The sequence below is a fragment of the Somniosus microcephalus genome, chromosome 1 (assembly GCF_052327205.1).
Source record: "Somniosus microcephalus isolate GS21.2 chromosome 1, FLI_Smic_1.0, whole genome shotgun sequence".
Classification (NCBI taxonomy): Eukaryota; Metazoa; Chordata; class Chondrichthyes; order Squaliformes; family Somniosidae; genus Somniosus; species Somniosus microcephalus.
Genome location: NC_140987.1, coordinates 150,303,172 through 150,326,268, shown reverse-complemented (window position 1 = coordinate 150,326,268; position 23,097 = coordinate 150,303,172). Strand labels below are relative to the sequence as shown.

The 23,097-nt window shown below is 47.1% G+C and overlaps 1 protein-coding gene across 1 annotated transcript in view; it reads left to right on the top strand.

Annotated features, from left to right (window-relative positions):
- Nucleotides 1-23,097, top strand: part of prdm6 (PR domain containing 6) — a 336,457-nt gene that overhangs the window by 274,087 nt on the left and 39,273 nt on the right. The window contains exon 6 of the mRNA XM_085986661.1: nucleotides 3,023-3,199. Coding sequence (XP_085842787.1) covers nucleotides 3,023-3,199 — 177 coding nt within the window. The remainder of the gene's footprint in view (nucleotides 1-3,022; nucleotides 3,200-23,097) is intronic.

The window sequence follows — 23,097 nt, the reverse complement described above, 5'->3', positions numbered from 1 at the left end:
GCAGATGCCATTAAAAATTCCTTCCTTACTTTCTCCTTTATATAGAGTGAGTAAAATAAAATCTTATAGGACTGATCTTAAATTAGAATTTGGAACTGGGAAATCCTAATTTCCTGACAAAATGTTCTGAATGCTATATTGCTACTGAATATACTGCCATTCTGAATTTGTTATACTCCCAACCAATAATAGATTCACAGCTCATTCCAGATCTACAAAAGAGCAATGAAATAGAGGACAACCATAGTACTGTTATGTAAAAATAATTATTTTCTCAATACAGATAAGATATAACCATTATTTTAAAATGGTTAGGTGTAAGCTGTCTGGTATAACTTATTTCAGATTCAGTGAAATAATCCCTTTAAGATATATACGGAAGATGAATGTTGCCTGGATACCTTGGATTCCACAGGGGATAAAGATGGTTTGAAAGTTTGTCAATATCAAATTTTATGGCTTTGAAGTGTGGATGAGATTTAGCTGAACTAGATTTTTACTCACTGGATTGAATGTTGTTTAAACATTTATTTTTTTAAGTTATCTGTCTCTGTATTTGTCTTTCTTTCTCATTTCCCATCTGAGTTGCTATTTTTCATAATCGTCAATTTTAATACCATAGCAAACCTAGTAAAAACTATGGCCCCTGAATTACTGTGTGGTTCTCCTGATCTCCTGCCAGAACTTTGATGGGACATTGGTGACACCACCAGAGAAATGGCATAAACAGCCAATATTTAGCTATTTACCCCATTTCTCTGGAGGTTCTGACGAGCTCCCTCCAGAAAGCCCCTACTGATGTTTAAGAGCAATGAAGCCCATACAGTGGTCAAGTACATGATGGGGATCAACCAAACCTCCTCCATAACTAAAGGTTTCAAAAATATGCTTATTGGCTGATTGAAGTAACATCGAGGGAAAACATGTGCCGCTTATTGTATGTCCATTATAGATCAAACCATTGCTGGTGAGTTTACAGATGAAAGGAAAAGGATAGATAATGCAGACACAAAAGGATAAAAATACAGATGTCAATGATAAATTTTCAGCCATTCATCCAGTATTGAGCACAATACAAAGTATATTGCAAATATATTGGCAAATATGGTAAAACAATATTCTCAAAATATTTCTAATACATTTTGCACTTTGGCCATGTTACTTCATGCTTGGAACAGTTAGTTGAGCAGATGACAGTTCCTCCAAGAGGAGGTTCTGGCTCATCATCCCCACCATTCTTATTTAATGTTATAGGTATTGGTCTCCAAATGCCTCTACGTACACTAAGAGGATCCTCCACTCCCATGATACAGCACAAACCCTCAGGCTCCTTGAGGGTTTGTGCTGTATCATGGGAGTGGAGGAGTTAGATGTTACTGAACCTTTTTTTTGGTTATGTGGTTCCTTTAGACCAATCCTCTATGTACCACATTCTTGAAGTACTTTTTATAATACATAGTGATAATGATGTGAAATTGGCACCATTAAAATAATAATAGATTTTACTCCAATCTCTTCCTCTGGCAATGCACTGCAGAAAGATATGATTAAGTGTTGTAATGGTTGGGGATTTACAGTGTGCAATATAGATAACAAATTTGGATAATATTACCATCATTGAAATAGGCTGGCAATCAAATATGCGTACACATTTGCGACGTACTCTGGAGCCAAACCAATAAATGTAGGCATATGTGAAGCTATCTGAGCTCTCAATGCTGAGTCACATCTGCTGGCCTTATCCAAGTCTACCACATTGTAGTATGCCATATTGTATTCAGCAAAAGTAAGCAATATTGCAATGCAGCTCCAATTTTGTCAAGGCATTCAAACTTTATATTTTAAAATGACAAGTTTATGCTCAATTATCATCTGAGTGTTACATTTCATTACACTGTTTGTCAAAGCTTGTCAGAGGATCGGGCCTCCTCGAAAGACACTGCCAGCTTTGATTACGACCAAATTATAACCAATTTTGTGCAAATACTGAGTGTTATCCAGGTCCACAAGTTTTACAGAAGAGTGACAAATGCTTGTTCTCTAAAGTATACACTGCCTATTTACATTGACATTCTGTCAACTTGAGGTGCTTTATTGCCTTAAGCACTTTTATAGGTAAGCTATAATATACAAAGCCAATGCAATAGAATACAATAAATAAAAAAACTAATCATAATGCATCCCACAGTTAATCATAACACCTCACTTGCATCATATAATTTGATTGTGCGTAGTACTAGCACTCCATTACTGAAATCTACCTAAACCAGATTTGGAGTATATACAAATATTTCTTTTTAATTTTTGGCTGAAAGTTTTGTAAAAAAAAACAGTTTTGAAATGTTGGAAGGAATTTTCTGAGGTAACAACGGGTGGGTTGGAGGCGTGGGAGGAAGTGAAAGTTGAAAAAATGTGAACCCCGACCCCAACCCGCCCACTTTCACCTTTCACTCAGGCGGGCTGCCAACCGGCTGCCAAGAGGCAGGTTGGCAATTTGCATGTCATAATGAGGCCTGAAGCCTCTGCTTTAACCTACTGTGCAGGTTTTACAGCAGGCGGCCGGGGATCCCGGGGCTCGGGATTCCCGGTAGCTGCAACGAGGCGGCCACAGCCTCGGGGAGCAATGCTTGTGTGTCAGGAGGAGCAGAAGTGCTTCCTGTCAATCAGGCTGACTTCTGGGCAGGGAACCCAGCCCTGATGTCGCACTTCCGGGTTTCCAGTCGTCTCCTGTGTCCCCCCACACCGTATATAGCAGTTGTATGTAATTTCAGCTAGTGGCCCAGTTAGAGAACATATTGTAATTTTAAAATACAAGAACAGCAAATGAACAGTATCTGAATGAGTGAAAGGAATTCAATATTAAATGACATTGAAAGCTTTATAAATAAAAACAGATTTCTTAATTAATACAATAAAAACTGCCTTGTTTAATTTGATAAATGATAGACTGTATATTTATTAACTGTAAAAGACACTTTTATGTGATTACAACATTATTGACAAATGACTGGTTGCCTTCCAGGCCTTACCAATGTGGACACTGCTCTCAGTCCTTCTCTCAGCCTTCAGAATTGAGGAATCACGTGGTCACCCACTCCAGTGACAGACCTTTTAAATGTGGGTACTGTGGACGTGCCTTTGCTGGAGCTACAACATTGAACAATCACATTCGGACACATACAGGGGAAAAACCATTTAAGTAAGTAATCTTAACAAGTTACAGCAATTACCTGCTTTAGGCCAAACTATCACCAGCATCTCCTGAAGAATTTTCAGTGTGGCAGATGTTATCACAGTCAGCTACAGGGCTTATTTTGAGACACAGCAGCTGTACTTATTCAGTCATCTGTGGTATAACTAATCACTGCAGAAAGTGTAGAAACATGATGTATTCAGATAGTTGAGAAAGTCTTTTGCTGCAGCTTATTCATTTTAATTTAAATCGAGTTACCCTTTTAATAATGGTACCATGTTGGAAGAGGATAATTTACTGGTTCATCCTTTTTATGGATGAACAACATTCTCTCTATAGTCATAGCAAATTTCTGTGCATTGTAATTAATTTTATTTTAATCTGAATTCCATTTAGGTATTGTGTGTGTAGATCTTTACTGATGAATGGTGCAGGTCCAAGTTCCCTGGCGATGAGGAAGGCACTTTTAATTCCCCTACAAGTTGGTAGTAGGTGCAGGTTTTACCTCCCCAGTGGTGAACCAGGGTCATTTAATGTAGCCTATGTTCACAAGTTTTAGAAATAGCGGCATCATATTTTCCGTTCAATCTTACTTCTTCTTACAAAACAAACAAGGTTTCTTGTTTTTGTTTAAGGAAACAATTAACCAATACTGCTAATCCATCTAATTAGTATACTTTCCAGTTTTTCTAACACAGGTCAGGATAAAGGTCTGAGTGGAGCACAGGGTATGGCATTCACTGGGTGACTCCCTAGCGACTAAGAACTCCATGCCAGAATATGGGAACATGCTGGCTTACTTTTTTGTTCTGTTCAGATTGGAAATCTGTGGGTAAGTGCTGGGGAGCTGAAAATAGAGCCTTAGCATTGCAGCAGACTCAGAATAACTCAAACTGATATGCATCGGTAGACAAAAACAGGCATCATGGGCAATGAGCCACATACTAAAAAATCCTATATCTGGGCAATCTAAGAACTTGGCTCATTTAATTGGGAAAATTCTAGCATACTGGTTCATGTGCTATGCTGCAACTTCTTAGCAGCAGCTATTTTTAATGTTGCAGAAGTCCTTTTTCCCAGCTAAAAACTACTGTCTTGATGAGTTTCAAGCAGGGGGTAGTCATACATCATGGACATGCTCCACTCAAACAGTTCCTCGGTACCTAGAGGATCTCATTGTACAGATTTTGTCATGAAACATGGATTTCCCTATAGTATCTTAAACAGATGTATAATAAGGTGAATTTTCTGTTCTGCATGGTTGACGGCACCAGTGGAGAATTGGCAATCAAGGGCTGGAAAACCAGACAGAAATCATTGTTGGCAGATCTTCACCCATTGTGTTCTACACATCATCTTCTGGTCAACGTTTTAGGTCAGGCTACAGTGCTCTCACTAAAAATGGGAGAAAGCTCAATTTTAATAATATAATAAACACAGCCACAATGTCCTGATAGCCTTGCAGGAAATGCGCTGTGCCCTCAAATCATCGGTATAAAACAGGCAACCAAGGTCAAACATATTTTGGCCTGAGGAATTTGCTGCTTAAAGGGTAAAGAGTTTTCTTGGAGCACATAGGAATGTGGATTGAACTTTGGGTTTTTTGACAGTGTTCAACATTGTTGGTATTTTGTATATTTTTCTAGGCTTTTGCCCCAAATTTTTGCCAGCAGGATTTCTCATTGCTACAAGCAGAATTTTGGATCTGGGAATTGCAATGGACACTCCTCTCTTTTTTATGTTATTTGGAGAAGGAAAAAAGAGGACAAAAAGGCAGGCTCAATTGCATGCGTGGCAGATTGCCCCACCTATCCTCATCCACACAGCTCTGTCTACAGATACAAGCATGCTCACCTGGGAATGTCCAAGGAAAACGGTCTTACAGGCTGCACTTCACCAGGGCGGCAAAGACAGAATTGTGACATCTGCTCCAAGCTGATGTTCAGACAGCCTCCTTTTGGGAAGGCACTGCTGGGAGCAGTCAATGTCACCACAGCCTTGAGCCTTGCCTCAGGCTCATTCCAAGCTATTACTTGGGACCTAACATGAACTGCAAGGGATTCCACTCCATGGATGTACGGGTGGCCAGCAGAGTAATATCATGCAGGTGAATTCCTGCGTCCAATAAGGCAGTCATGATGTCTTCATCTTAAGACATTCCTGCATGCTTGGACTATTCAACTGGAGAAGTCAGGCAGCAAGGATGACTTCTAGGAGACTAAAGCTACCCCCTTCAGCCTTGGCTCATGACACCATTGAGACAGCCATGAAGACCAATTGAACAAACATACTATAAGATCTATGCAGCTGCTGGAGATTCTGGCAGGGCTATATTGTAGGATGCTGCTTGGTCTTTCCAGGCATCTGAAGTGCTGCGTCAAGTTGATCTCTGAATAACCTCAAATATTGTGAATGCCAATCCTTTAATTTGCTGATACCTTATCTCTTTGGACATAGTTGAAATAAAGTGCAATCTATTGTAATTCAGTACAAGAGAGGAGTGTATGTGGATATTGTTTTCTGTGCCCTGGTGCTTCTCCTTGTTATGTTTGACAAAAGAGAAACATGTGTTGAAATGCTGGCTGCAAAGAGCCCCCCTTCAAACAGAGGTTAGCTAATAATGTGGGCCATGGGCTGATGTGCTGGAATCATGCATGCAACTGAATGGGTGATTGGATGGGGGTAAGTCAGTGAATAGGAAGGATAACAAGAAAAGGATGGTACTTGCCCTGAGCTTTGAGGAGGCCACCAGCTTCATCATGCCAACTCCCTCACACGCCAGGATGTCAAGCATGGCCTGTTCAAACTAACTTAAAGCTTTAAAATTAGGGGTGCTCCCTCAAGGTAGGTTTGTTCCTTTCTGTTATGTGCTGCCTTGTCCTGTAAGCAGAGAAGTAGTGTTGAGATGTTGGAAGTTTGAAGCGTACATGCAGTGAGATCTAAGTGCCCACCCTACACCTCAGTTTGTGTGTGAGTAAATGAATATGCATCTTGTAGATAGGTTGTGTTGTTGGCTCACCTTTCCAAATGGCATTGTGACAACAATTCCAGTTTGAAGTGGTAGTATGGGCATACATGTGAAGCCTGGAAAGAGGTGTTTTTTGAATCTTTAACTTGCAGCCTCAGTTGGGTTTTAGCAGGGTGAAAAGAAACACTTTGTGACGTATATAATTTGTTCATCCACCTGGTATAATGCCTTTCTAAATACAGGAAACTCTTTTTTATCCGGCACCGACGGGACCGGCGTGGTGGCAGTTTATCAAAAAGTCCGGATTACAGAGAGGTATAGTAAAAGGTACGAGAGCCCCGTACACGGCCACAGATCCAGGCGTCCCTGTTGCATAGTAACAGGTGCAGGAACCCCGGCCACAGATCCAGGCATCCCTGTTGCAAGGCAACAGGTGAAGGAACCCCGGTTACACGGCCACAGATCCAGGAACGGCCACTAATATGAAGTAAAACTTACCTGAACCTACTCCTGAATTTTGCCGGCTAACAGAGATTTCCGGTTATTTAGGTGCCGGTAAATCGAGAGTTTCCTGAGAACATAAGAAATAGGAGCAGGAGTAGGCCATTCATCCCCTCGATCCTGCTCCACCATTCAATAAGATCATGGCTGATCTTCTACCTCATCTCCACTTTCCAGCCCTATCCCCATATCCCTTGATTCCCTTAATATCCAAAAATCTATTGATCTTTGTCTTGAATATACTCAACGACTGAGCATCCACAGCCCTCTAGGGTAGAGAATTCCAAAGATTCACCACCCTCTGAGTGAAGAAATTTTTCCTCATCTCAGTCCTAAATGGCCGAACCCTTATTCTGAGACTGTGACCCCTAGTTCTAGACTCCCCACCCAGGGGAAACAACCTCTCAGCATCTACCCTGTCAAGCCCTGTAAGAATTTTGTATGTTTCAATAAGATCACCTCTCATTCTTCTAAACTCTAGAGACTATGGCCTAGAAATTGGGTTGGGGCGCCAAAGTGGCGCAAAAGTCGCCTGAGCGCAGGATTTAGCACAGCGATCGGAGTAATTCCGATCATCAGAAATTCAGTTTCAGTGCCGCTCGAGGGACACGGGGCGAGGCTCGAGGCACTCCGCGTCCCTCTTAGGGCGCTGAAACTGATTATCGCAGCGCAACGTGCCGCAGCGCCACACGCTGCGGCACGGCACGCTGCGGTACTGCAGGCCTTCCTCCCAATGTTAAGGGGGAGGTGCCTGCAACAGCGTGATACCCGCTCGCGAGTGCCGGCAAATGAGCCCGGCACCAAGGAGAAGTGCCGGGCTCTCGGGAAACAGCCGGCAATGCCGCGGGTGGTGGGGGGGGTTAGGAGGCTGGGGACGGAGGTGCTGGCAGGCGGCCGCCGAAAAAGCGGCCGCCCCGCACCTTAACTTACGCCGCTGCCGGCACAGTAAGGCCCTGTGAACCGGGCGCGGGTAGTGAGCGGCGCAACTGCGGCGTTCGCTACCAAATATAGCGAACGGGGCACGATTGGGGCGCTGCGCACACCGATGACGTCATCGGTGGCGGCGCAGCACAAAAGCCTAACGCCACCATTAGCGTCCCTACTGAATATCGCGGGAGACGCAGCCAGTGGCGCTACAGCCACTGACTGCCTCTTTAAGCGCTAACAGGTGGCGCTACTCACCCAATTTCTCCCCCTATAGGCCTAGCCTACTCATAGGACAATCCCCCCATCCCAGGAATCAGTCTGGAGAACCTTCATTGCATTCCCTCTATGGCAAGTATATCCTTCCTTACTGTACTTTACAACCCTTACTCAGAGAATTATTTTGCATAAAGCATACATATAAGAATTCAATATAGAGCTATATAATTGAATTGCATTAATTGTAAATAACTTATATAATCTTAAATTAATTATTTAGTAAAGTAAACAATGTTGTACATTATAATGCTTCAATTATGCTGAAGCTAATTGGTCTTCATAATAGTCATGTCTGTTGATGTCTGTGTATGTGTATGTTGCAAGTACAATAGTTGGACAATAGTTTCTCATTTTTATAATGAATCAGCTGCAGGAACTAGGACTACCCGTGCTTTCCTCTGTTCCTTAATTAACTCAAAGCTCTGAACAATATGTAGTACTTTAATCATTTGTCATGGGGCTAGTGAGCCTTTGTTGCACTCCCTCTATGGCAAGTATACCCTTCCTTAGGTAAGGAGACCGAAACTGTACACAATACTCCAGGTGTGGTCTCACCAGGGCCCTATATAATTGCAGTAAGATGTCTTTACCCTTATACTCAAATCCTCTTGTAATAAAGGCCAACATACCATTTGCTTTCTTAATTGCTTGCTGTACCTGCATGTTAATTTTCAGTGATTCATGTACAAGGACACACAGGTCCCTCTGAACACCAATATTTCCCAATCTCTCACCATTTAAAAAATACTCTGCTTTTCTATTTTTCCTACCAAATTGGATAACTTCACATTTCTCCACATTATATTCCATTTGCCCTGTTCTTGCCCACTCACTTAGCCTGACTATATCCCCTTGAAGCCTCTTTGCATCTTCCTCACAACTTACATTCCCACCTAGCTTTGTATCATCAGCAAACTTGGATATATTACATTTGTCCCCTCATCCAAATCATTGATGTAGATTGTGAATAGCTGAGGCCCAAACACTGATCCTTGCGGTACACCACTTGTAACAGCCTGCCAACCCGAAACTGACCCGTCTATTCCTACTCTCTGTTTTCTGTCCGTTAACCAATCCTCAATCCATGCTAGTATATTACCCCCAATCCCATTAGCCCTAATTTTGTTTAATAACCTCTTGTGTGGCACCGAATGCCTTCTGAAAATCCAAATACACCACATCCAGTGGTTCTCCCATATCTATTCTGCTAGTTACAACCTCAAAAAACTAACAGATTTGTCAAACACGATTTCCCTTTCATAAATCTGTGTTGACTCTGCCCAATCCTATTATTATTTTCTAAGTGCCCTGTTACCACGTCCTTAATAATAGATTCTATCATTTTCCCTGCTACTGATGTCAGGCTAACTGGTCTGTAGTTCCCCGTTTTCTCTCCCTCCTTTCTTAAACAGTGGGGGTTACATTTGCTACCTTCCAATCTGCGGGATTTCTGTGGCAGACTTTCTCAGGCTGTTAACGTTTTCCTCATCAGCCCCTTTGTCATTTAACTGTTGGACACAGTACAGGCTCTGCCTATCACCTCATATCCATCAAACTGATGGAGCTACTGTGGGCAAAGTACCCTGGGATCCCAAACATGGTAACCCTCCTTTACTGTATTTCTTCCACAAGCACTTCCAAAACAACATCATAAAAAGCAATGCTGTGTCCTTGACTGGCCCTTTCCAGCTTTGTGCCCAGCAAGAATTTAGGAGTCCATTTAAATGGCAACAGCAGCCTTTAAGAGCACTAATCCTTCCGGGAGTTGGCTATACATAAAATCAATTAGGTTGACTTTGTAAGATTTGGCACAGTTGGCCCAGCATAAAATTCACTGCACTCCTGTCCTGCCACTTCAATGCCAAGCTGGGAATATGTATCCTTATGTTTATAGGGGCACTGAATTTAAATGATACATTGTATTTGGTTGAGTTCATACAGACAAAATGGACCTAAGGCCATTGCCTACATCCTCCAGTACTAGATGTGCTCCATGGAACAAAATCCGAAAAATTAACTTTTATGGAACTCAGCTAACACACTTACCTGTTCCAAGTACCAATACACCACTGTCATCTGCTGTTGCTATACAGTAAACCTCAGGAAGATTCATGGAAACACTTCAACAATCTGATTGATTTTACTTAGGTTACTGTGTAAATAGATTTTTGTAATTAATTGAAAAGGTTTCGGGGTCAGAATGGAAAATAGATTTCTTTTAATCTAAAGGCGTTACTTACGAGTGACCTTGTTGGCTCTACTTACAATTTTTTAACACCTTATTCCTGTCATCTTTAGGAAAGGGTTACGATGCAATAGGGACTTTAATGTGGCAAAGCTAGTGCCAATTTTACCTGATGTCTTTTAAAGTGGTAATAGTTTTCATCCCTAACCTTTGACGTGCATCAAAATATTATAATGCTTCTGAAAATAAACCAATTCAGGACACAATTTGCCAATACAGACATTCTTATTAAATTGTGATTTTAAAGAAAATAAATTGCACATGTTGGCATAAAAAGAAATAAAATTCAGTGTTGTGCTTATCAAAAAAAACTCCTTTGGACAAAGTATATGTCTTCCAGTTATCAAAAATGCAACCACAACATTTATTAAAGTAACTAATAGATCTTTAGTGGGGTTACTCACAGTAAGCTGGAGGACACTGGCTCTCTCCTATCCAGCTGTGTTGTGTTCATGTCTCTTTTAATTCTGCTGTGTTTGTTGCTTGTCTCTCTGTGATCTTTATTTTTCTTTCTCTTTTTGGTCTTTCCTCATGGTGGGAGGTGGTAGATGGCATGGAAGAGAATGGAGCTGTAGAGAGCTACAGGTTGCATGTTCTGCTGGTTAGTATGGAGAAAACGTGGCTTGTAGGTTTTGGCGGCTTTCTTGAGTTTCAGTAGAAATTCCTCCATGTATTTTGTTTGTACTGTAACGGCTTGCTGCCATTGATTCGTATCTCCCATATCCATTTTCTCCCTCACATTTAACACTAATTGGTGCCCTGTGACTTTCTATTGCCTCCTGCACTGTAATTTGCTATTTTGTCCCCTAATGCCCTACAAAGAGTTGAGCACTGTCCCTTCAGCTACCATTTTCTCACCTTGTGTTTCCTATAGCCTCATCCTTTGGCAGCATTCTATAAAGTTCTTGAGCAGATGGATAAGTATGACACTTATTGTCAAATCCCCCTCCCTGCATATTTCTTGCAGTCCACATATCTCTCTCTCTCTCTCGCTCTCTCATGCTCTGTAATTCCTTATCCTGTTCCCTGTTAACCTGCAATGAGTTAAGTACTGTCCCTTCACCTTGCTTGTCATGCTCTCAATGTATGATTCCTGAGGCTTGGTTGCATGGTAGCGTTCTCTAGAGTCCTTTAGCAGATATCTTTCCCTTCTGCGTCTGCTGGTGAGAGCCCTTTGCCACTATTGGCATCAAAATCTAGGTTGTAAGGGAAAGTGGGAGTTAGGCAACATAGGGAACGAGTGAGGGAGAGAAGAATGGTGTAAAGCAGCCGGTGCTAGAACTGAACTGAGCAGGGCAGCTGCAGTAGCAGTGGGGGAGCTGTGCTGGGGGGGGGGGGGGGGCGGGGGGGTGAGGGGGGGGGGCGGGCAGGGTGGTAGTTGTAGTAGGTGGAGGGCTAGTAGCAAAAGTGGTAAGCCAGTTGGGCTAAAGTGGAATAGAAGGGTTCAAGAAAGCCCACCAGCACCATTGCTATGCCATTGTCACCCATGTTCTGAGAACTAATAAAAAAGTGCATGAATACATAAGATTTTTAATAATATATAGGTGCAGGGTAAATTTTGTGAGGGGTGTTCTAAGATTAAGCATTGAGAGCAGAGCTGATTGCTGATTTCTTCGTGATTAAAATGAATCAGCAGAAAATTAGGAGCAGCACTAATAGGGTGTGCTGACCTCTGTCCATATATATACATAATATATATCTATGGTCTTCCCTGATGGTTTACTGGGCAAAAGCTCAGGAATAATGATACCAAGCCACATAAATGATAGAACATTCCAGATTCAATCCTCTGTCTGTACTGAGTTAGGCTGATCTCAGTTGAGTTAGCAGTGAGGACATTTTAATTGGCCTCAGTGCCATTGAGTTAGGAAGGGGGGAGAAAACTGGTCAAGATTCCTGCCATTGAGTATCAATCAATAGAATCATAGAATGGTTACAGCACAGAAGGAGGCAATTCGGCCCGTCGAGCCCGTACCGGCTCTCTGCAAGAGCACTTCAGCTAGTCCCACTCCCCCGCCCTTTCTCCGTAGCCTTGCAAATCTTTTTCCTTCAGGTACTTATCCAAACCCTTTTGAAAGCCACGCTTTAGTTTGCCTCCACCACCCTTTCAGGCATTGCATTCCAGATCGTCATCACTCGCTGCGTAATAAAGTTTTTCCTCATGTCGCCTTTGGTTCTTTTACCAATCACCTTAAATCTGTGTCCTCTGGTTCTTGACCCTTCCGCCAATGGAACAGTTTCTCTCTATCTACTCTGTCTAGACCCCTCATGATTTTGAACACCTCTATCAAATCTCCTCTCAACCTTCTCTGTTCTATGGTGTGGAGATGCCGGTGTTGGACTGGGGTGGACAAATGTAAGAAGTCACACAACACCAGGTTATAGTCCAACAGTTTTATTTGAAATCACAAGCTTTCGGAGCGCTGCTCCTTTGTCAGGTGAAGTGGAGAGATGCATAAAGACACAGCTTATATAGTCAGAGAATAATGCCAGATGATTACAGGTAATCTTTCTAACTGTCATTTATCACACCTCGGCAGAGAGATAATCACAGCGATCAAAGGTGTGAATGGTGTCCATACAGGTTAGTCAGGAAAACATTACATCAAAGAACAATGAGGTGGGGTCACAAGGGGTCAAATGTTGCAGATGCTGGGGTCTGTATGAAAAACAAAAAACAGACAAAAAAACATTTTTTTTGCTGGAAATCACAGCAGGTCCGGCCGCATCTGTGTAGAGAGAACAAGCCAACGACGACTCGAGTCTGGGTGACCCTACGTCAGGTGGGGTTACATGTAGCGTGACATGAACCCAAGATCCCGGTTGAGGCCGGCCTCATGAGTGCAGAACTTGGCTATCAATTTCTGCTCTACGATTTTGCATTGTCGTGTGTCTCGAAGGCCGCCTTGGAGAATGCTTACCCGAAGATCAGAGGCTGAATGTCCTTGACTGCTGAAGTGTTCCCCGACTGGCAGGGAACACTCCTGCCTGGCGATTGTTGCGCGGTGTCCGTTCATCCGTTGTTGCAGTGTCTGCATGGTCTCGCCGATGTACCATGCTCCAGGGCATCCTTTCCTGCAACGTATGAGGTAGACAACATAGGCCGAGTCACATGAGTATGTACCATGTACCTGGTGGGTGGTATCCTCACGTGTGATGATGGTATTTGTGTTGATGATCTGGCATGTCTTGCAGAGGTTGCTGTGGCAGGGTTGTGTGGTGTCGTGGTCGCTGTTCTCCTGAAAGCTGGATAATTTGCTGCGAACGATGGCCTGTTTGAGGTTAGACGGCTGTTTGAAGGCAAGTAGTGGAGGCGTGGGGATGGCCTTAGCGAGGTGTTCATCGTCATCGATGACATGTTGAAGGCTGCGAAGAACATGGCCTAGTTTCTCCGCTCCGGGGAAGTACTGGACGATGAAGGGTACTCTGTTGGTTGTGTTCCGTGTCCCACAACCAACAGAGTACCCTTCGTCGTCCAGTACTTCCCCGGAGCGGAGAAACTACGCCATGTTCTTCGCAGCCTTCAACATGTCATCGATGACGATGAACACCTCGCTAAGGCCATCCCCACGCCTCCACTACTTGCCTTCAAACAGCCGCCTAACCTCAAACAGACCATCGTTCGCAGCAAATTACCCAGCTTTCAGGAGAACAGCGACCACGACACCACACAACCCTGCCACGGCAACCTCTGCAAGACATGCCAGATCATCAACACAGATACCATCATCACACGTGAGGACACCACCCACCAGGTACATGGTACATACTCATGTGACTCGGCCAACGTTGTCTACCTCATACGTTGCAGGAAAGGATGCCCCGGAGCATGGTACATTGGCGAGACCATGCAGACGCTGCGGCAATGGATGAACGGATACTGCGCAACAATTGCCAGGCAGGAGTGTTCCCTCCCAGTCGGGGAACACTTCAGCAGTCAAGGACATTCAGCCTCCGATCTTCGGGTAAGCATTCTCCAAGGCGGCCTTCGAGACACACGACAATGCAAAATCATAGAGCAGAAACTGATAGCCAAATTCTGCACTCATGAGGACAGCCTCAACCGGGATCTTGGGTTCATGTCATGCTACATGTAACCCCACCTGATGTAGGGTCATCCAGACTTGAGTCGTCGTTGGCTTGTTCTCTCTACACAGATGCGGCCGGGCCTGCTGTGATTTCCAGCAAAAAAAATGTTTTTTTGTCTGTTTTTTGTTTTTCATACAGACCCCAGCATCTGCAACATTTGACCCCTTGTGACCCCACCTCATTGTTCTTTGATGTAATGTTTTCCAGGCTGACCTGTTTGGACACTATTCACACCTTTGATTGCTGTGATTATCTCTCTGCCGAGGTGTGATAAATGGCAGTTAGAAAGATTACCTGTAATCATCTGGCATTATTCTCTGACTATATAAGTTGTGTCTTTATGCATCTCTCCACTTCACCTGACGAAGGAGCAGCGCTCCGAAAGCTTGTGATTTCAAATAAAACTGTTGGACTGTAACCTGGTGTTGCGTGACTTCTTACATTTCTCTGTTCTAAGGAGAACAACCCCAGCTTCTCTAGTCTATCCACGTAACTGAAGTCCCTCATCCCTGGAATCATTCTCGTAAATCTTTTCTGCACCTTCACATCCTTCCTCAGGTGCGGTGCCAAGAATTGGGCACAATACTCCAGTTGAGGCCGAACCAGTGTTTTATAAAGGTTCATCATAACTTCCTTGCTTTTGTACTCTATGGGCTGGATTTTCATTGGGCCGTGGAGGCGGGATTGGAGGCGTGTGGGGGGTTAAACTTGCATAAGCTGGCGGGCGGGTCCAACCCCGCCTCCATCCTGCCTCCAAGCAATTTAAAATAATTTGTGTCTAGTGGTCCCATCTCCATCCCGCCTCCAAGAGGCGGGATAGGCCGTTAAGGCCTTTAACAAGCACTAAATTGGCTCTATAATGCCATTTTGATATGCCTTTGCGATTTTAACCCTTTTCCCACGTGAAACACGCCTGTTCTGAAACACGACGGTGAAACCTGGCAGGAGCACAATTGGATTGCTGCCTCTCAAATGCAGGTCAACCATTAAATAGTAGATTTGATCAGCCATCATTTGCAGGTGGCAGGACTTTGTAGTCTCAGGTCTGGGGGAACTTTTAGAAGGCATAACCACAGCTGTGGAAGTTTGGAGCCTGACACCCATCTCCAGTGTGACTTCCTGGGAAACCCCTCTCGCCACCTTCACTGAGCGCTTCCTTAACTGAGGCATATACCAGAAGCATGGGAGCCATTTATTTCCTTCCCTTCTGGGCAGTAGATGAGGAAGAAGACCAGCTGCGACACCAGCAGAACCAGGAACAACAGCAGCACCATTAGCAGCAGCACCAGCAGGAGCGCCAAGCTGTTGCTCACCCACCTGAAGATGCACAGGCCAGAAGGGGCCAGCGCATGGAAGCCCGTTGGCACAGGAAATACCCCCCAAACAAGGTCTACAGACACAGGGTCAGCTACCTCAACATATCTGAGCAGCAGTGCCAAAGGCGGCTCCGACTTTCACGAGAGGTAGTGGGTGACATCTGCGCAATGCTGCAACAATACCTGCAGCCCAGAGGACCAGGTGGACAATCCTTACAAGTGGCCGTCAAAGTCACTACCACACTCAACTTTTTTGCCTCAGGCTCCTTCCAGGGATCAGCAGCAGACATCAGCAGCATCTCCCAGGTGGCCGCACACAAATGCATTACGCAGGTAACCGATGCCCTCTTTGCAATCATACACAATCTCATCCATTTCACCAAAGGATCAAGCAAGTGTCACGGTGCGTGCGGTTGGATTTGCTAATCTGGCAGGCTTTCCAAGGGTGCAGGGCGTCGTTGACTGCACACATGTGGCCCTTAAGGCACCCCATCGCAATCCAGGTATTTTTGTCAACCACAAGGGCTTCCACTCCCTCAATGTTCAGCTGGTGTGTGACCACAGGAAGGAAATTTTGTAAGTTTGTGCCAAGTACCCTGGCAGTTGCCATGACTCCTTCATACTGCACCAGTCAAGTGTGCCTCCGCTATTCAGTCCACCAGACCAACTTAACGGATGGCTACTTGGAGACAAGGGCTATCCCCTGAGGACGTGGCTAATGATGCCATTGAGGAGGCCATCCAACAAAGCTGAGGAGAGCTACAACTCCAACCACATGTCCACCAGAACCATAATCGAGCAAACCATCGGTTTGCTGAAGATGCGTTTCAGATGCCTGGATAGATCAGGTGGAGCCCTGCAGTACTCAGCAGCCAGGGTCTCCAGAATCGTTGTGGTTTGCTGTGCACTTCACAACATGGCACAGCGTCATGGCTTGCAGATTCCTGAGGACCAAGTGGCTCCTCACATATCCTCCTCAGATGAGGAGGAGGAGGAGAGCGAAAACGAACATCTTGCAGAGGCCCATCAACCAGCGGCAGCAGTACGCGAGAACATAGCTGCCGGGATGCAAGGAACACACTCATCTTGGCCAGATTTGCTTAGCCTAGCCACTTAAGCACTTTTGCCTCGCAGCTTCTTACCTGAGCATCGACAATGGCCAAGAACCAGCTGATTCCTAGCAATTTGACCACCATACTGACAATTGCAAGTAATCCTAAGCCCTCAATGTAGAAGTCCAATTTGCGAAATGACACACGCCACAACTACAGCAGTAGCCATCAGATTTTTTATTTACATTATTCATCTGATGGCTTTTCCACATAAAACATCAAATTTCACCCAAGTGACTACTCTTGTGACTATTTGTGCAGTATCTTTCTCTTACGCGTGCTCCTACGTGCTTCTTCCCCTGTGGCTTCAGCAGATGTGGAGGCCCCTTGCTCACTTTCCTGCTGCTCCTGTCTCGACACCTTTGGCGGGCGTCCTCTGGGGTGGTGAACCTGTGAGGGCTCGTCAACAGTCTGCTGCTCCTGCGGCTGTGCAGGGGTTGAGACGCCGATCTCAGATGGGTGTGGACTCTGGTGGGGCTCTGACCGAGGGCACTGCAGTGGCATGGAAGTATGAGCGCTTGGAGAGGAGCCCCCACTTCCTTGATGTCTGCCACCAACTTCCCTCTCATGGGTCAAGTCCCCCTTAGCGTTTGCAAGTGGCTTGAGAGCACCTTGCTGCACATCAGGGGGGCCATGGGGACCCGTATCTGCACTGGCAGTCCTACTCAGAAGGACTTCTATGAAGGTCTGGTTTCTCTGTTCAATAGATGACCATCGCTCCTCCAGAGATGTCATTCTATTCTGAACACTCACCATATTTTCTGCACTCTGGCGACTTATCACCTCCATGGAGGTTGCCATCCTTTCCATGGTGATACGTTCATGTGCCAATGACTCCACAAAGGCTCTGCTCATGTTCGCTATGGACTCCTCTATTCGCTCCACACTTGCAGCGACCCTGGAGACAAAACCTGCCAGAGACTCCTGCATCTGTTCCTGGAGTTCCAGCACCGCTGATCTTGTGGATGGACCCAGAGGCAGAGGGTCGACATGCAGCTGAGCCGAGCTGGCAGAGTCCTGCGCCCTCCGACTAGGACTCTCCACTGTTGTCCCTGTCTCCACAATCTGCTGATGCTCACTTGTGAGCTGTGATACACCAGGTGACAACACTACTCTATATCCCGAAGGTCCCACCGAGGTGTAAGTGTCTGCGCTGGTGCTGGGTGTACTGAATTCTGCTGACGATGCGCCCTCAGAGGTTGCAGCTTCCTCTGAGGAGTCTGGATGTTCAGGCTCTTCCTCCTGGCTAGTGGGGACGGGTGCTTGCGATGGTCCTGTGGGGGAGTAAAGGAAAGAGTCAGGGATGTGATGCCAAGGTTACATGCACATTGCATATTGCAGATGATCATTAGTCCATCTGTTAGAGCTTCAAAATCATTATCAGCGACTCATGAAATGTCAATGAGAGAGATGGAAAACTATTCTGTCACCAGCTTGCTGTGATGCACCCCTCTGTCCGTCCCCCACTTGCGCATTGTCCTCCACTCCTATGATCTCCAGGACCACCTCCTCCCAGGGGGTGAGGTGGGCTACTGAGGGTGGCCCTCCTCCTGTCCTCGCTCTTTCTCGCTTATTGTGAGCTCTCTTTTCCTGCAATGAGGGAGACAAGTGGAGGTTGAGTGAGAATGAAGGAGTGAGTGTAGAGATTCCATAGCATAGATACTTAGAAGGAGACAAAGATGGAGTGAGGTGGCAAGACCAAGGGCCCTCTCTGTGTGTTGTCAGTTGTTTTCATAGCATCACAGTGATAGGGAGTATGAGGACTGCATAATCGAATAGTTAGGTGAATGTGACCATAGAGAGAGAGGGAATGGGTAAGGGTGCATGGATGTCAGTGTCAAGTGGGATGTGGAGGAAGAGATTGCTAAAGCTGAGTGCTGGTGAGGAAAGGCAATGGGGATCAGATTGAGGGTGATGGGAAATTCATATTCACTTTTCCATTGCGCAGAAGGTCATGAAATCTCTTCCTGCACTGTATCCAGGTTCTGCGGGTTACCGATAAAGCCACTTGCAGCCACACAGCCTTGGTCTGCTGGGGAGGCTTCTTCCTCCCTGATGAAGGGAAGAGCACCTCCTTATGAGCTCTTGCTCCCTCCACTAAAGCCTGCAGGGCAATGTCGTCAAATCTTGGAGCAGACCTATGTCTTTCACTGGCCATTCTGCCTCCAGGTCCCTGTAGCAGCAAAGGCCAAAAGAAGCAAGGCTTGTTGCAGACCTTAAATGCAGCTGCAATGATGATGTCATCGGAGGTGACTTTCAGACTGGAAAAATTCATTTGCCATGGATTCCCACATGCTGGAACTCAATTGGCCAATTAAGTTAAATTCGCATCAATCTCCCACATCGATTTAGATTCGTGTGGATAACATGAAATGCGGATTACATGACCCCAACCCGCCCCTGAATTAAAATCCAGCCCTATACCTCTATTTATGAAGCCCAGTATCCCATATGCTTTTTAAACTGCTTTCTCAACCTGCCCTGCCACCTTCAATGATTTGTGCACATATACCCCCAGGTCTCTCTGTTCATGCACCCCCTTTAGGATTGTACCCTTTAGTTTATATTGCTTCTCCTCATTCTTCCTACCAAAATGTGTCACTTTGCACTTTACTGCGTTAAATTTCATCTGCCACATGTCTGCCCATTTCACCAGCCTATGTCCTCTTGAAGTCCATCACTATCCTCCTCACTGTTCACTATACTTTCAAGTTTTGTGTCATCTGCAGATTTTGAAATTGTGCCCTGTACTCCCAAGCCCAAGTCATTAATATATATCAAGAAAAGCAGTGGTCCTAGTACCGACCCCTGGGGAACACCACTGCATACCTTCCTCCAGTCTGATAAACAACCGTTCACCACTACTCTCTGTTTCCTTTCGCTTAGCCAATTTTGTATCCATGCTGCCACTGTCCCTTTTATTCCATGGGCTTCAACTTTGCTGGCAAGCCTATTATGTGGCACTTTATCAAACTTTTGGAAGTCCATGTACACCACATCAACTGCATTGCCCTTATCAACCCTCTCTGTTACCTCACCAAAAAACTCAATCAAGTTGGTTAAACATGATTTACCTTTAATAAATCCGTGCTGGCTTTCCTTAATTAATCAATACTTGTTCAAGTGACTGTTAACTTTGTCCCTGATTATCATTTCTAAAAGCTTCCCCACTACCGAGGTTAAACTGACTGGCCTGTAGTTGCTGGGTTTATCCTTACACCCTTTTTTGAACAAGGGTGTAACATTTGCAATTCTCCAGTCCTCTGGCACCACCCCCGTATTTAAGTAAGTTTGGAAGATTATGGCCAGCACCTCCGTGATTTCCTCCTTAACCTCCCTCCGCATTCTAGGATGCATGCCATCTGGTCCTGGTGATGTATCAACTTTAAGTACAGACAGCCTTTCTAGTACCTCATCTTTATCAATTCTTATCTCATCCAGTATCTCCACTACCTCCTCTTTCACAATGGCTTGGGCAGCATCTTCTTCCTTGGTGAAGACAGATGCAAAGTACTCATTTAGTATCTCAGCCATGCCCTCTGCCGCCATGCGTATGTCTCCTTTTTGATCCCTAATCAGCCCCACCCCTCCTCTTACTACCCATTTATTATTTACTAGCTGGGGGGGCCTGGCGTTGCCAGGGCAGTTTAGAGGGTTGCGCGGTTGACGGCCGGCCGCTGCCGCTCCCCCGCTCTGTGTCTCGGGCCGCGCGGTTGACGGCCGGCCGCTGCCGCTCCCCCGCTCTGTGTCTCGGGCCGAGCGGTTGTGAGGCCCGGCCCGAGTGACCCCAACTCACCTCCCGCTCCGGCGGGCCGACGCAGCTGCCCCACTCGCTGTTGAGGAAAAGCAGGGGAAAAAATGGCGGCTACATTTCAGGAGGCTGCAGGATTAGGTCCCGCCCGTGATGCACTGATTGGTCAACCATCAGGTCACTGAACTGTAGGATTGGTCAACCATCATGTCACTCAACGCTAATGAGCAGTAGGATTGGTCAACCGCTAATGAGCGGATTTTTGAAAGTTTTTTGTATACTGTCCACACAATTTTTGTCTGACCAAAAGGTAAATATGCCTATGACACTCCCCTGATCATCAGCTTTCTTTTGATATAACATATGTGTAGGTACGCTCTATAACTTTTGAGTGTATAGCGGACAGACAGACATACAGACAGACGGACAGACACCACTATCCTTTTATATATATATAGATACTAGCTGGGGAGCCCCGCGTTGCGAGGGCAATTTTGGGGCGCTTGGTCTCCCTGCCCCTGTGTGTCCCCCCTCTCCCTGTCATGTCCTCTCCCTGTCCTATCCCTCCCTCCCCCCCCCTCTCCCCCTCCCCTCCTCTCCCTCCCGTACCCTCCTCTCCCTCCCTCCCCTCCCCTGTCTCCCTCCCTCCCCTCCCCCGCCCCCACACCTACCCTCCCCCACCCCCCCCTCCCCTCGCCCACCCCCTCCCCTCCCCCACTCCCCCGCTCCCCCACTCCCCTCTGTCCCTCTCTCCGGCCCCTCCCCCTGCCTAGCGCCTGAGGTCCGGTTCTGAGGCCGGGACGGACCGGAGCTGAGGTCCCCCGCGTATGGCGCGGCTGATGGACGGCAGCTGCGGGCGGGCGGCGCATGCGCAGTCAGTGTGGGCGGCGCATGCGCGGTCAGTGCGGGCGGCGCATGCGCGGTCAGTGCGGGCGGCGCAAGGCGGCCCGCGGGGAGCAGGCAAGGGCGGCTTGGCGGCCGTTAGTGAGCGGGAAACTTCGGGCGGCCCGCCCGCGCTCCGTCCGCGACACCGTGAAACCTGAGAGGGGGAAGTAGAGAGAGACAGAGAGGGAAGAGGAGAAGGAGAGAGAGGGAAGAGGAGAAGGAGAGAGAGGGAAGAGGAGAAGGAGAGAGAGAGAGGGAAGAAAGAGAGAGAGAGAGAGAGAAATTTTTTGAGCTTCAGGCCCCGAGTCCCCCCTGCGCGAGGGTGAGGAGGAGGCGGGGGGTTGCTAAACACAATATAAAACTCAAATAAATTGTTAATTAATTCCCTAACACATAATTCAAATATTTACCTTACTTCCCTAACACACTGAAAGTGTGGGGAAAAAATGGTGAAAAATCAAGATGGCGGCCACTCACCTCGGTTCAGAAGGATAAGGCCCGCCCACACACGCACCGATTGGTCGACTGGTCAGGTCACCGAAGCGTAGGATTGGTCAATCGTCGAGTCACTCGACACTCAACTGTAGGAAGGAACCCGCCGTCCGATTGGTCGACCTCGACGTCACACGGTCGCTAATGAGATGCTAATGAGCGGAAGGCTGAACGTTTTTCGGATACCGTGGGCGCGGTTTTTGTCCGGCCGAAACGTAAATACACCTATGACCGGTCCGGAATCGCAAGCTTTCTTTTGAGGCGACGCGCGCGTTGGTACGCTCTGTAACTTTCAAACGTATAGAGAACGGACAGACAGACAGACAGACATCGGGACAGACAGACAGAAGAGCCGCTTTATATATATAGACTAGCTGGGGTGAGCCCGGCGTTGCCGAGGCTTTTTCGAGGGCATGTTGTTGTTGGAAGAGAGAGAGAGAGCGACTGGGGGGGTGGGGGGGGGGGAACAGAGAGCGACTGGGGGGGTGGGGGGGGAACAGAGAGAGACTGGGGGGGGAAACAGAGAGAGACTGGGGGGGAACAGAGAGAGACTGGGGGGGAACAGAGAGAGACTGGGGGGAGGGGGGAACAGAGAGAGACGGGGGGGATCAGAGAGAGACGGGGGGGATCAGAGAGAGACTGGGGGGGGAACAGAGAGAGACTGGGGGGGGAACAGAGAAGCTCTCCCCCCCCCGCGATTTCCCGAGGCTCTCCCCCCCCCCCGCGATTTCCGGAGGCTCTCCCCCCTCCCCCCGCGATTTCCCGAGGCTCCCCCCCGCGATTTCCCGAGGCTCCCCCCCGCCCCCCCCCGTGATTTCCCGAGGCTCTCCCCCCCCCCCCCCGCGATTTCCCGAGGCTCTCCCCCCCGCGATTTCCCGAGGCTCTCCCCCCCCCCGCGATTTCCCGAGGCTCTCCCCCCCCGCGATGTCCCGAGGCTCTCCCCCCCCCGCGATTTCCCGAGGCTCTCCCCCCCCGCGCGATTTCCCGAGGCTCTCCCCCCCGCGATTTCCCGAGGCTCTCCCCCCCCCCGCGATTTCCCGAGGCTCTCCCCCCCCCCGCGATTTCCCGAGGCTCTCCCCCCCCCGCGATTTCCCGAGGCTCTCCCCCCCCCCCCGCGCGATTTCCCGAGGCTCTCCGCCCCCCCGGCGATTTCCCGAGGCTCTCCCCCCCCGCGATTTCCCGAGGCTACCCCCCCCGCGATTTGCCGAGGCTCTCCCCCCCCCGTGATTTCCCGAGGCTCTCCCCCCCGCGATTTCCCGAGGCTCGCACCCCCCGCGATCTCCCGAGGCTGTGTGCTGGCGTCAAGGCGGCTGCGCAACTGGCGGCTTCTTCATTTTTTAAA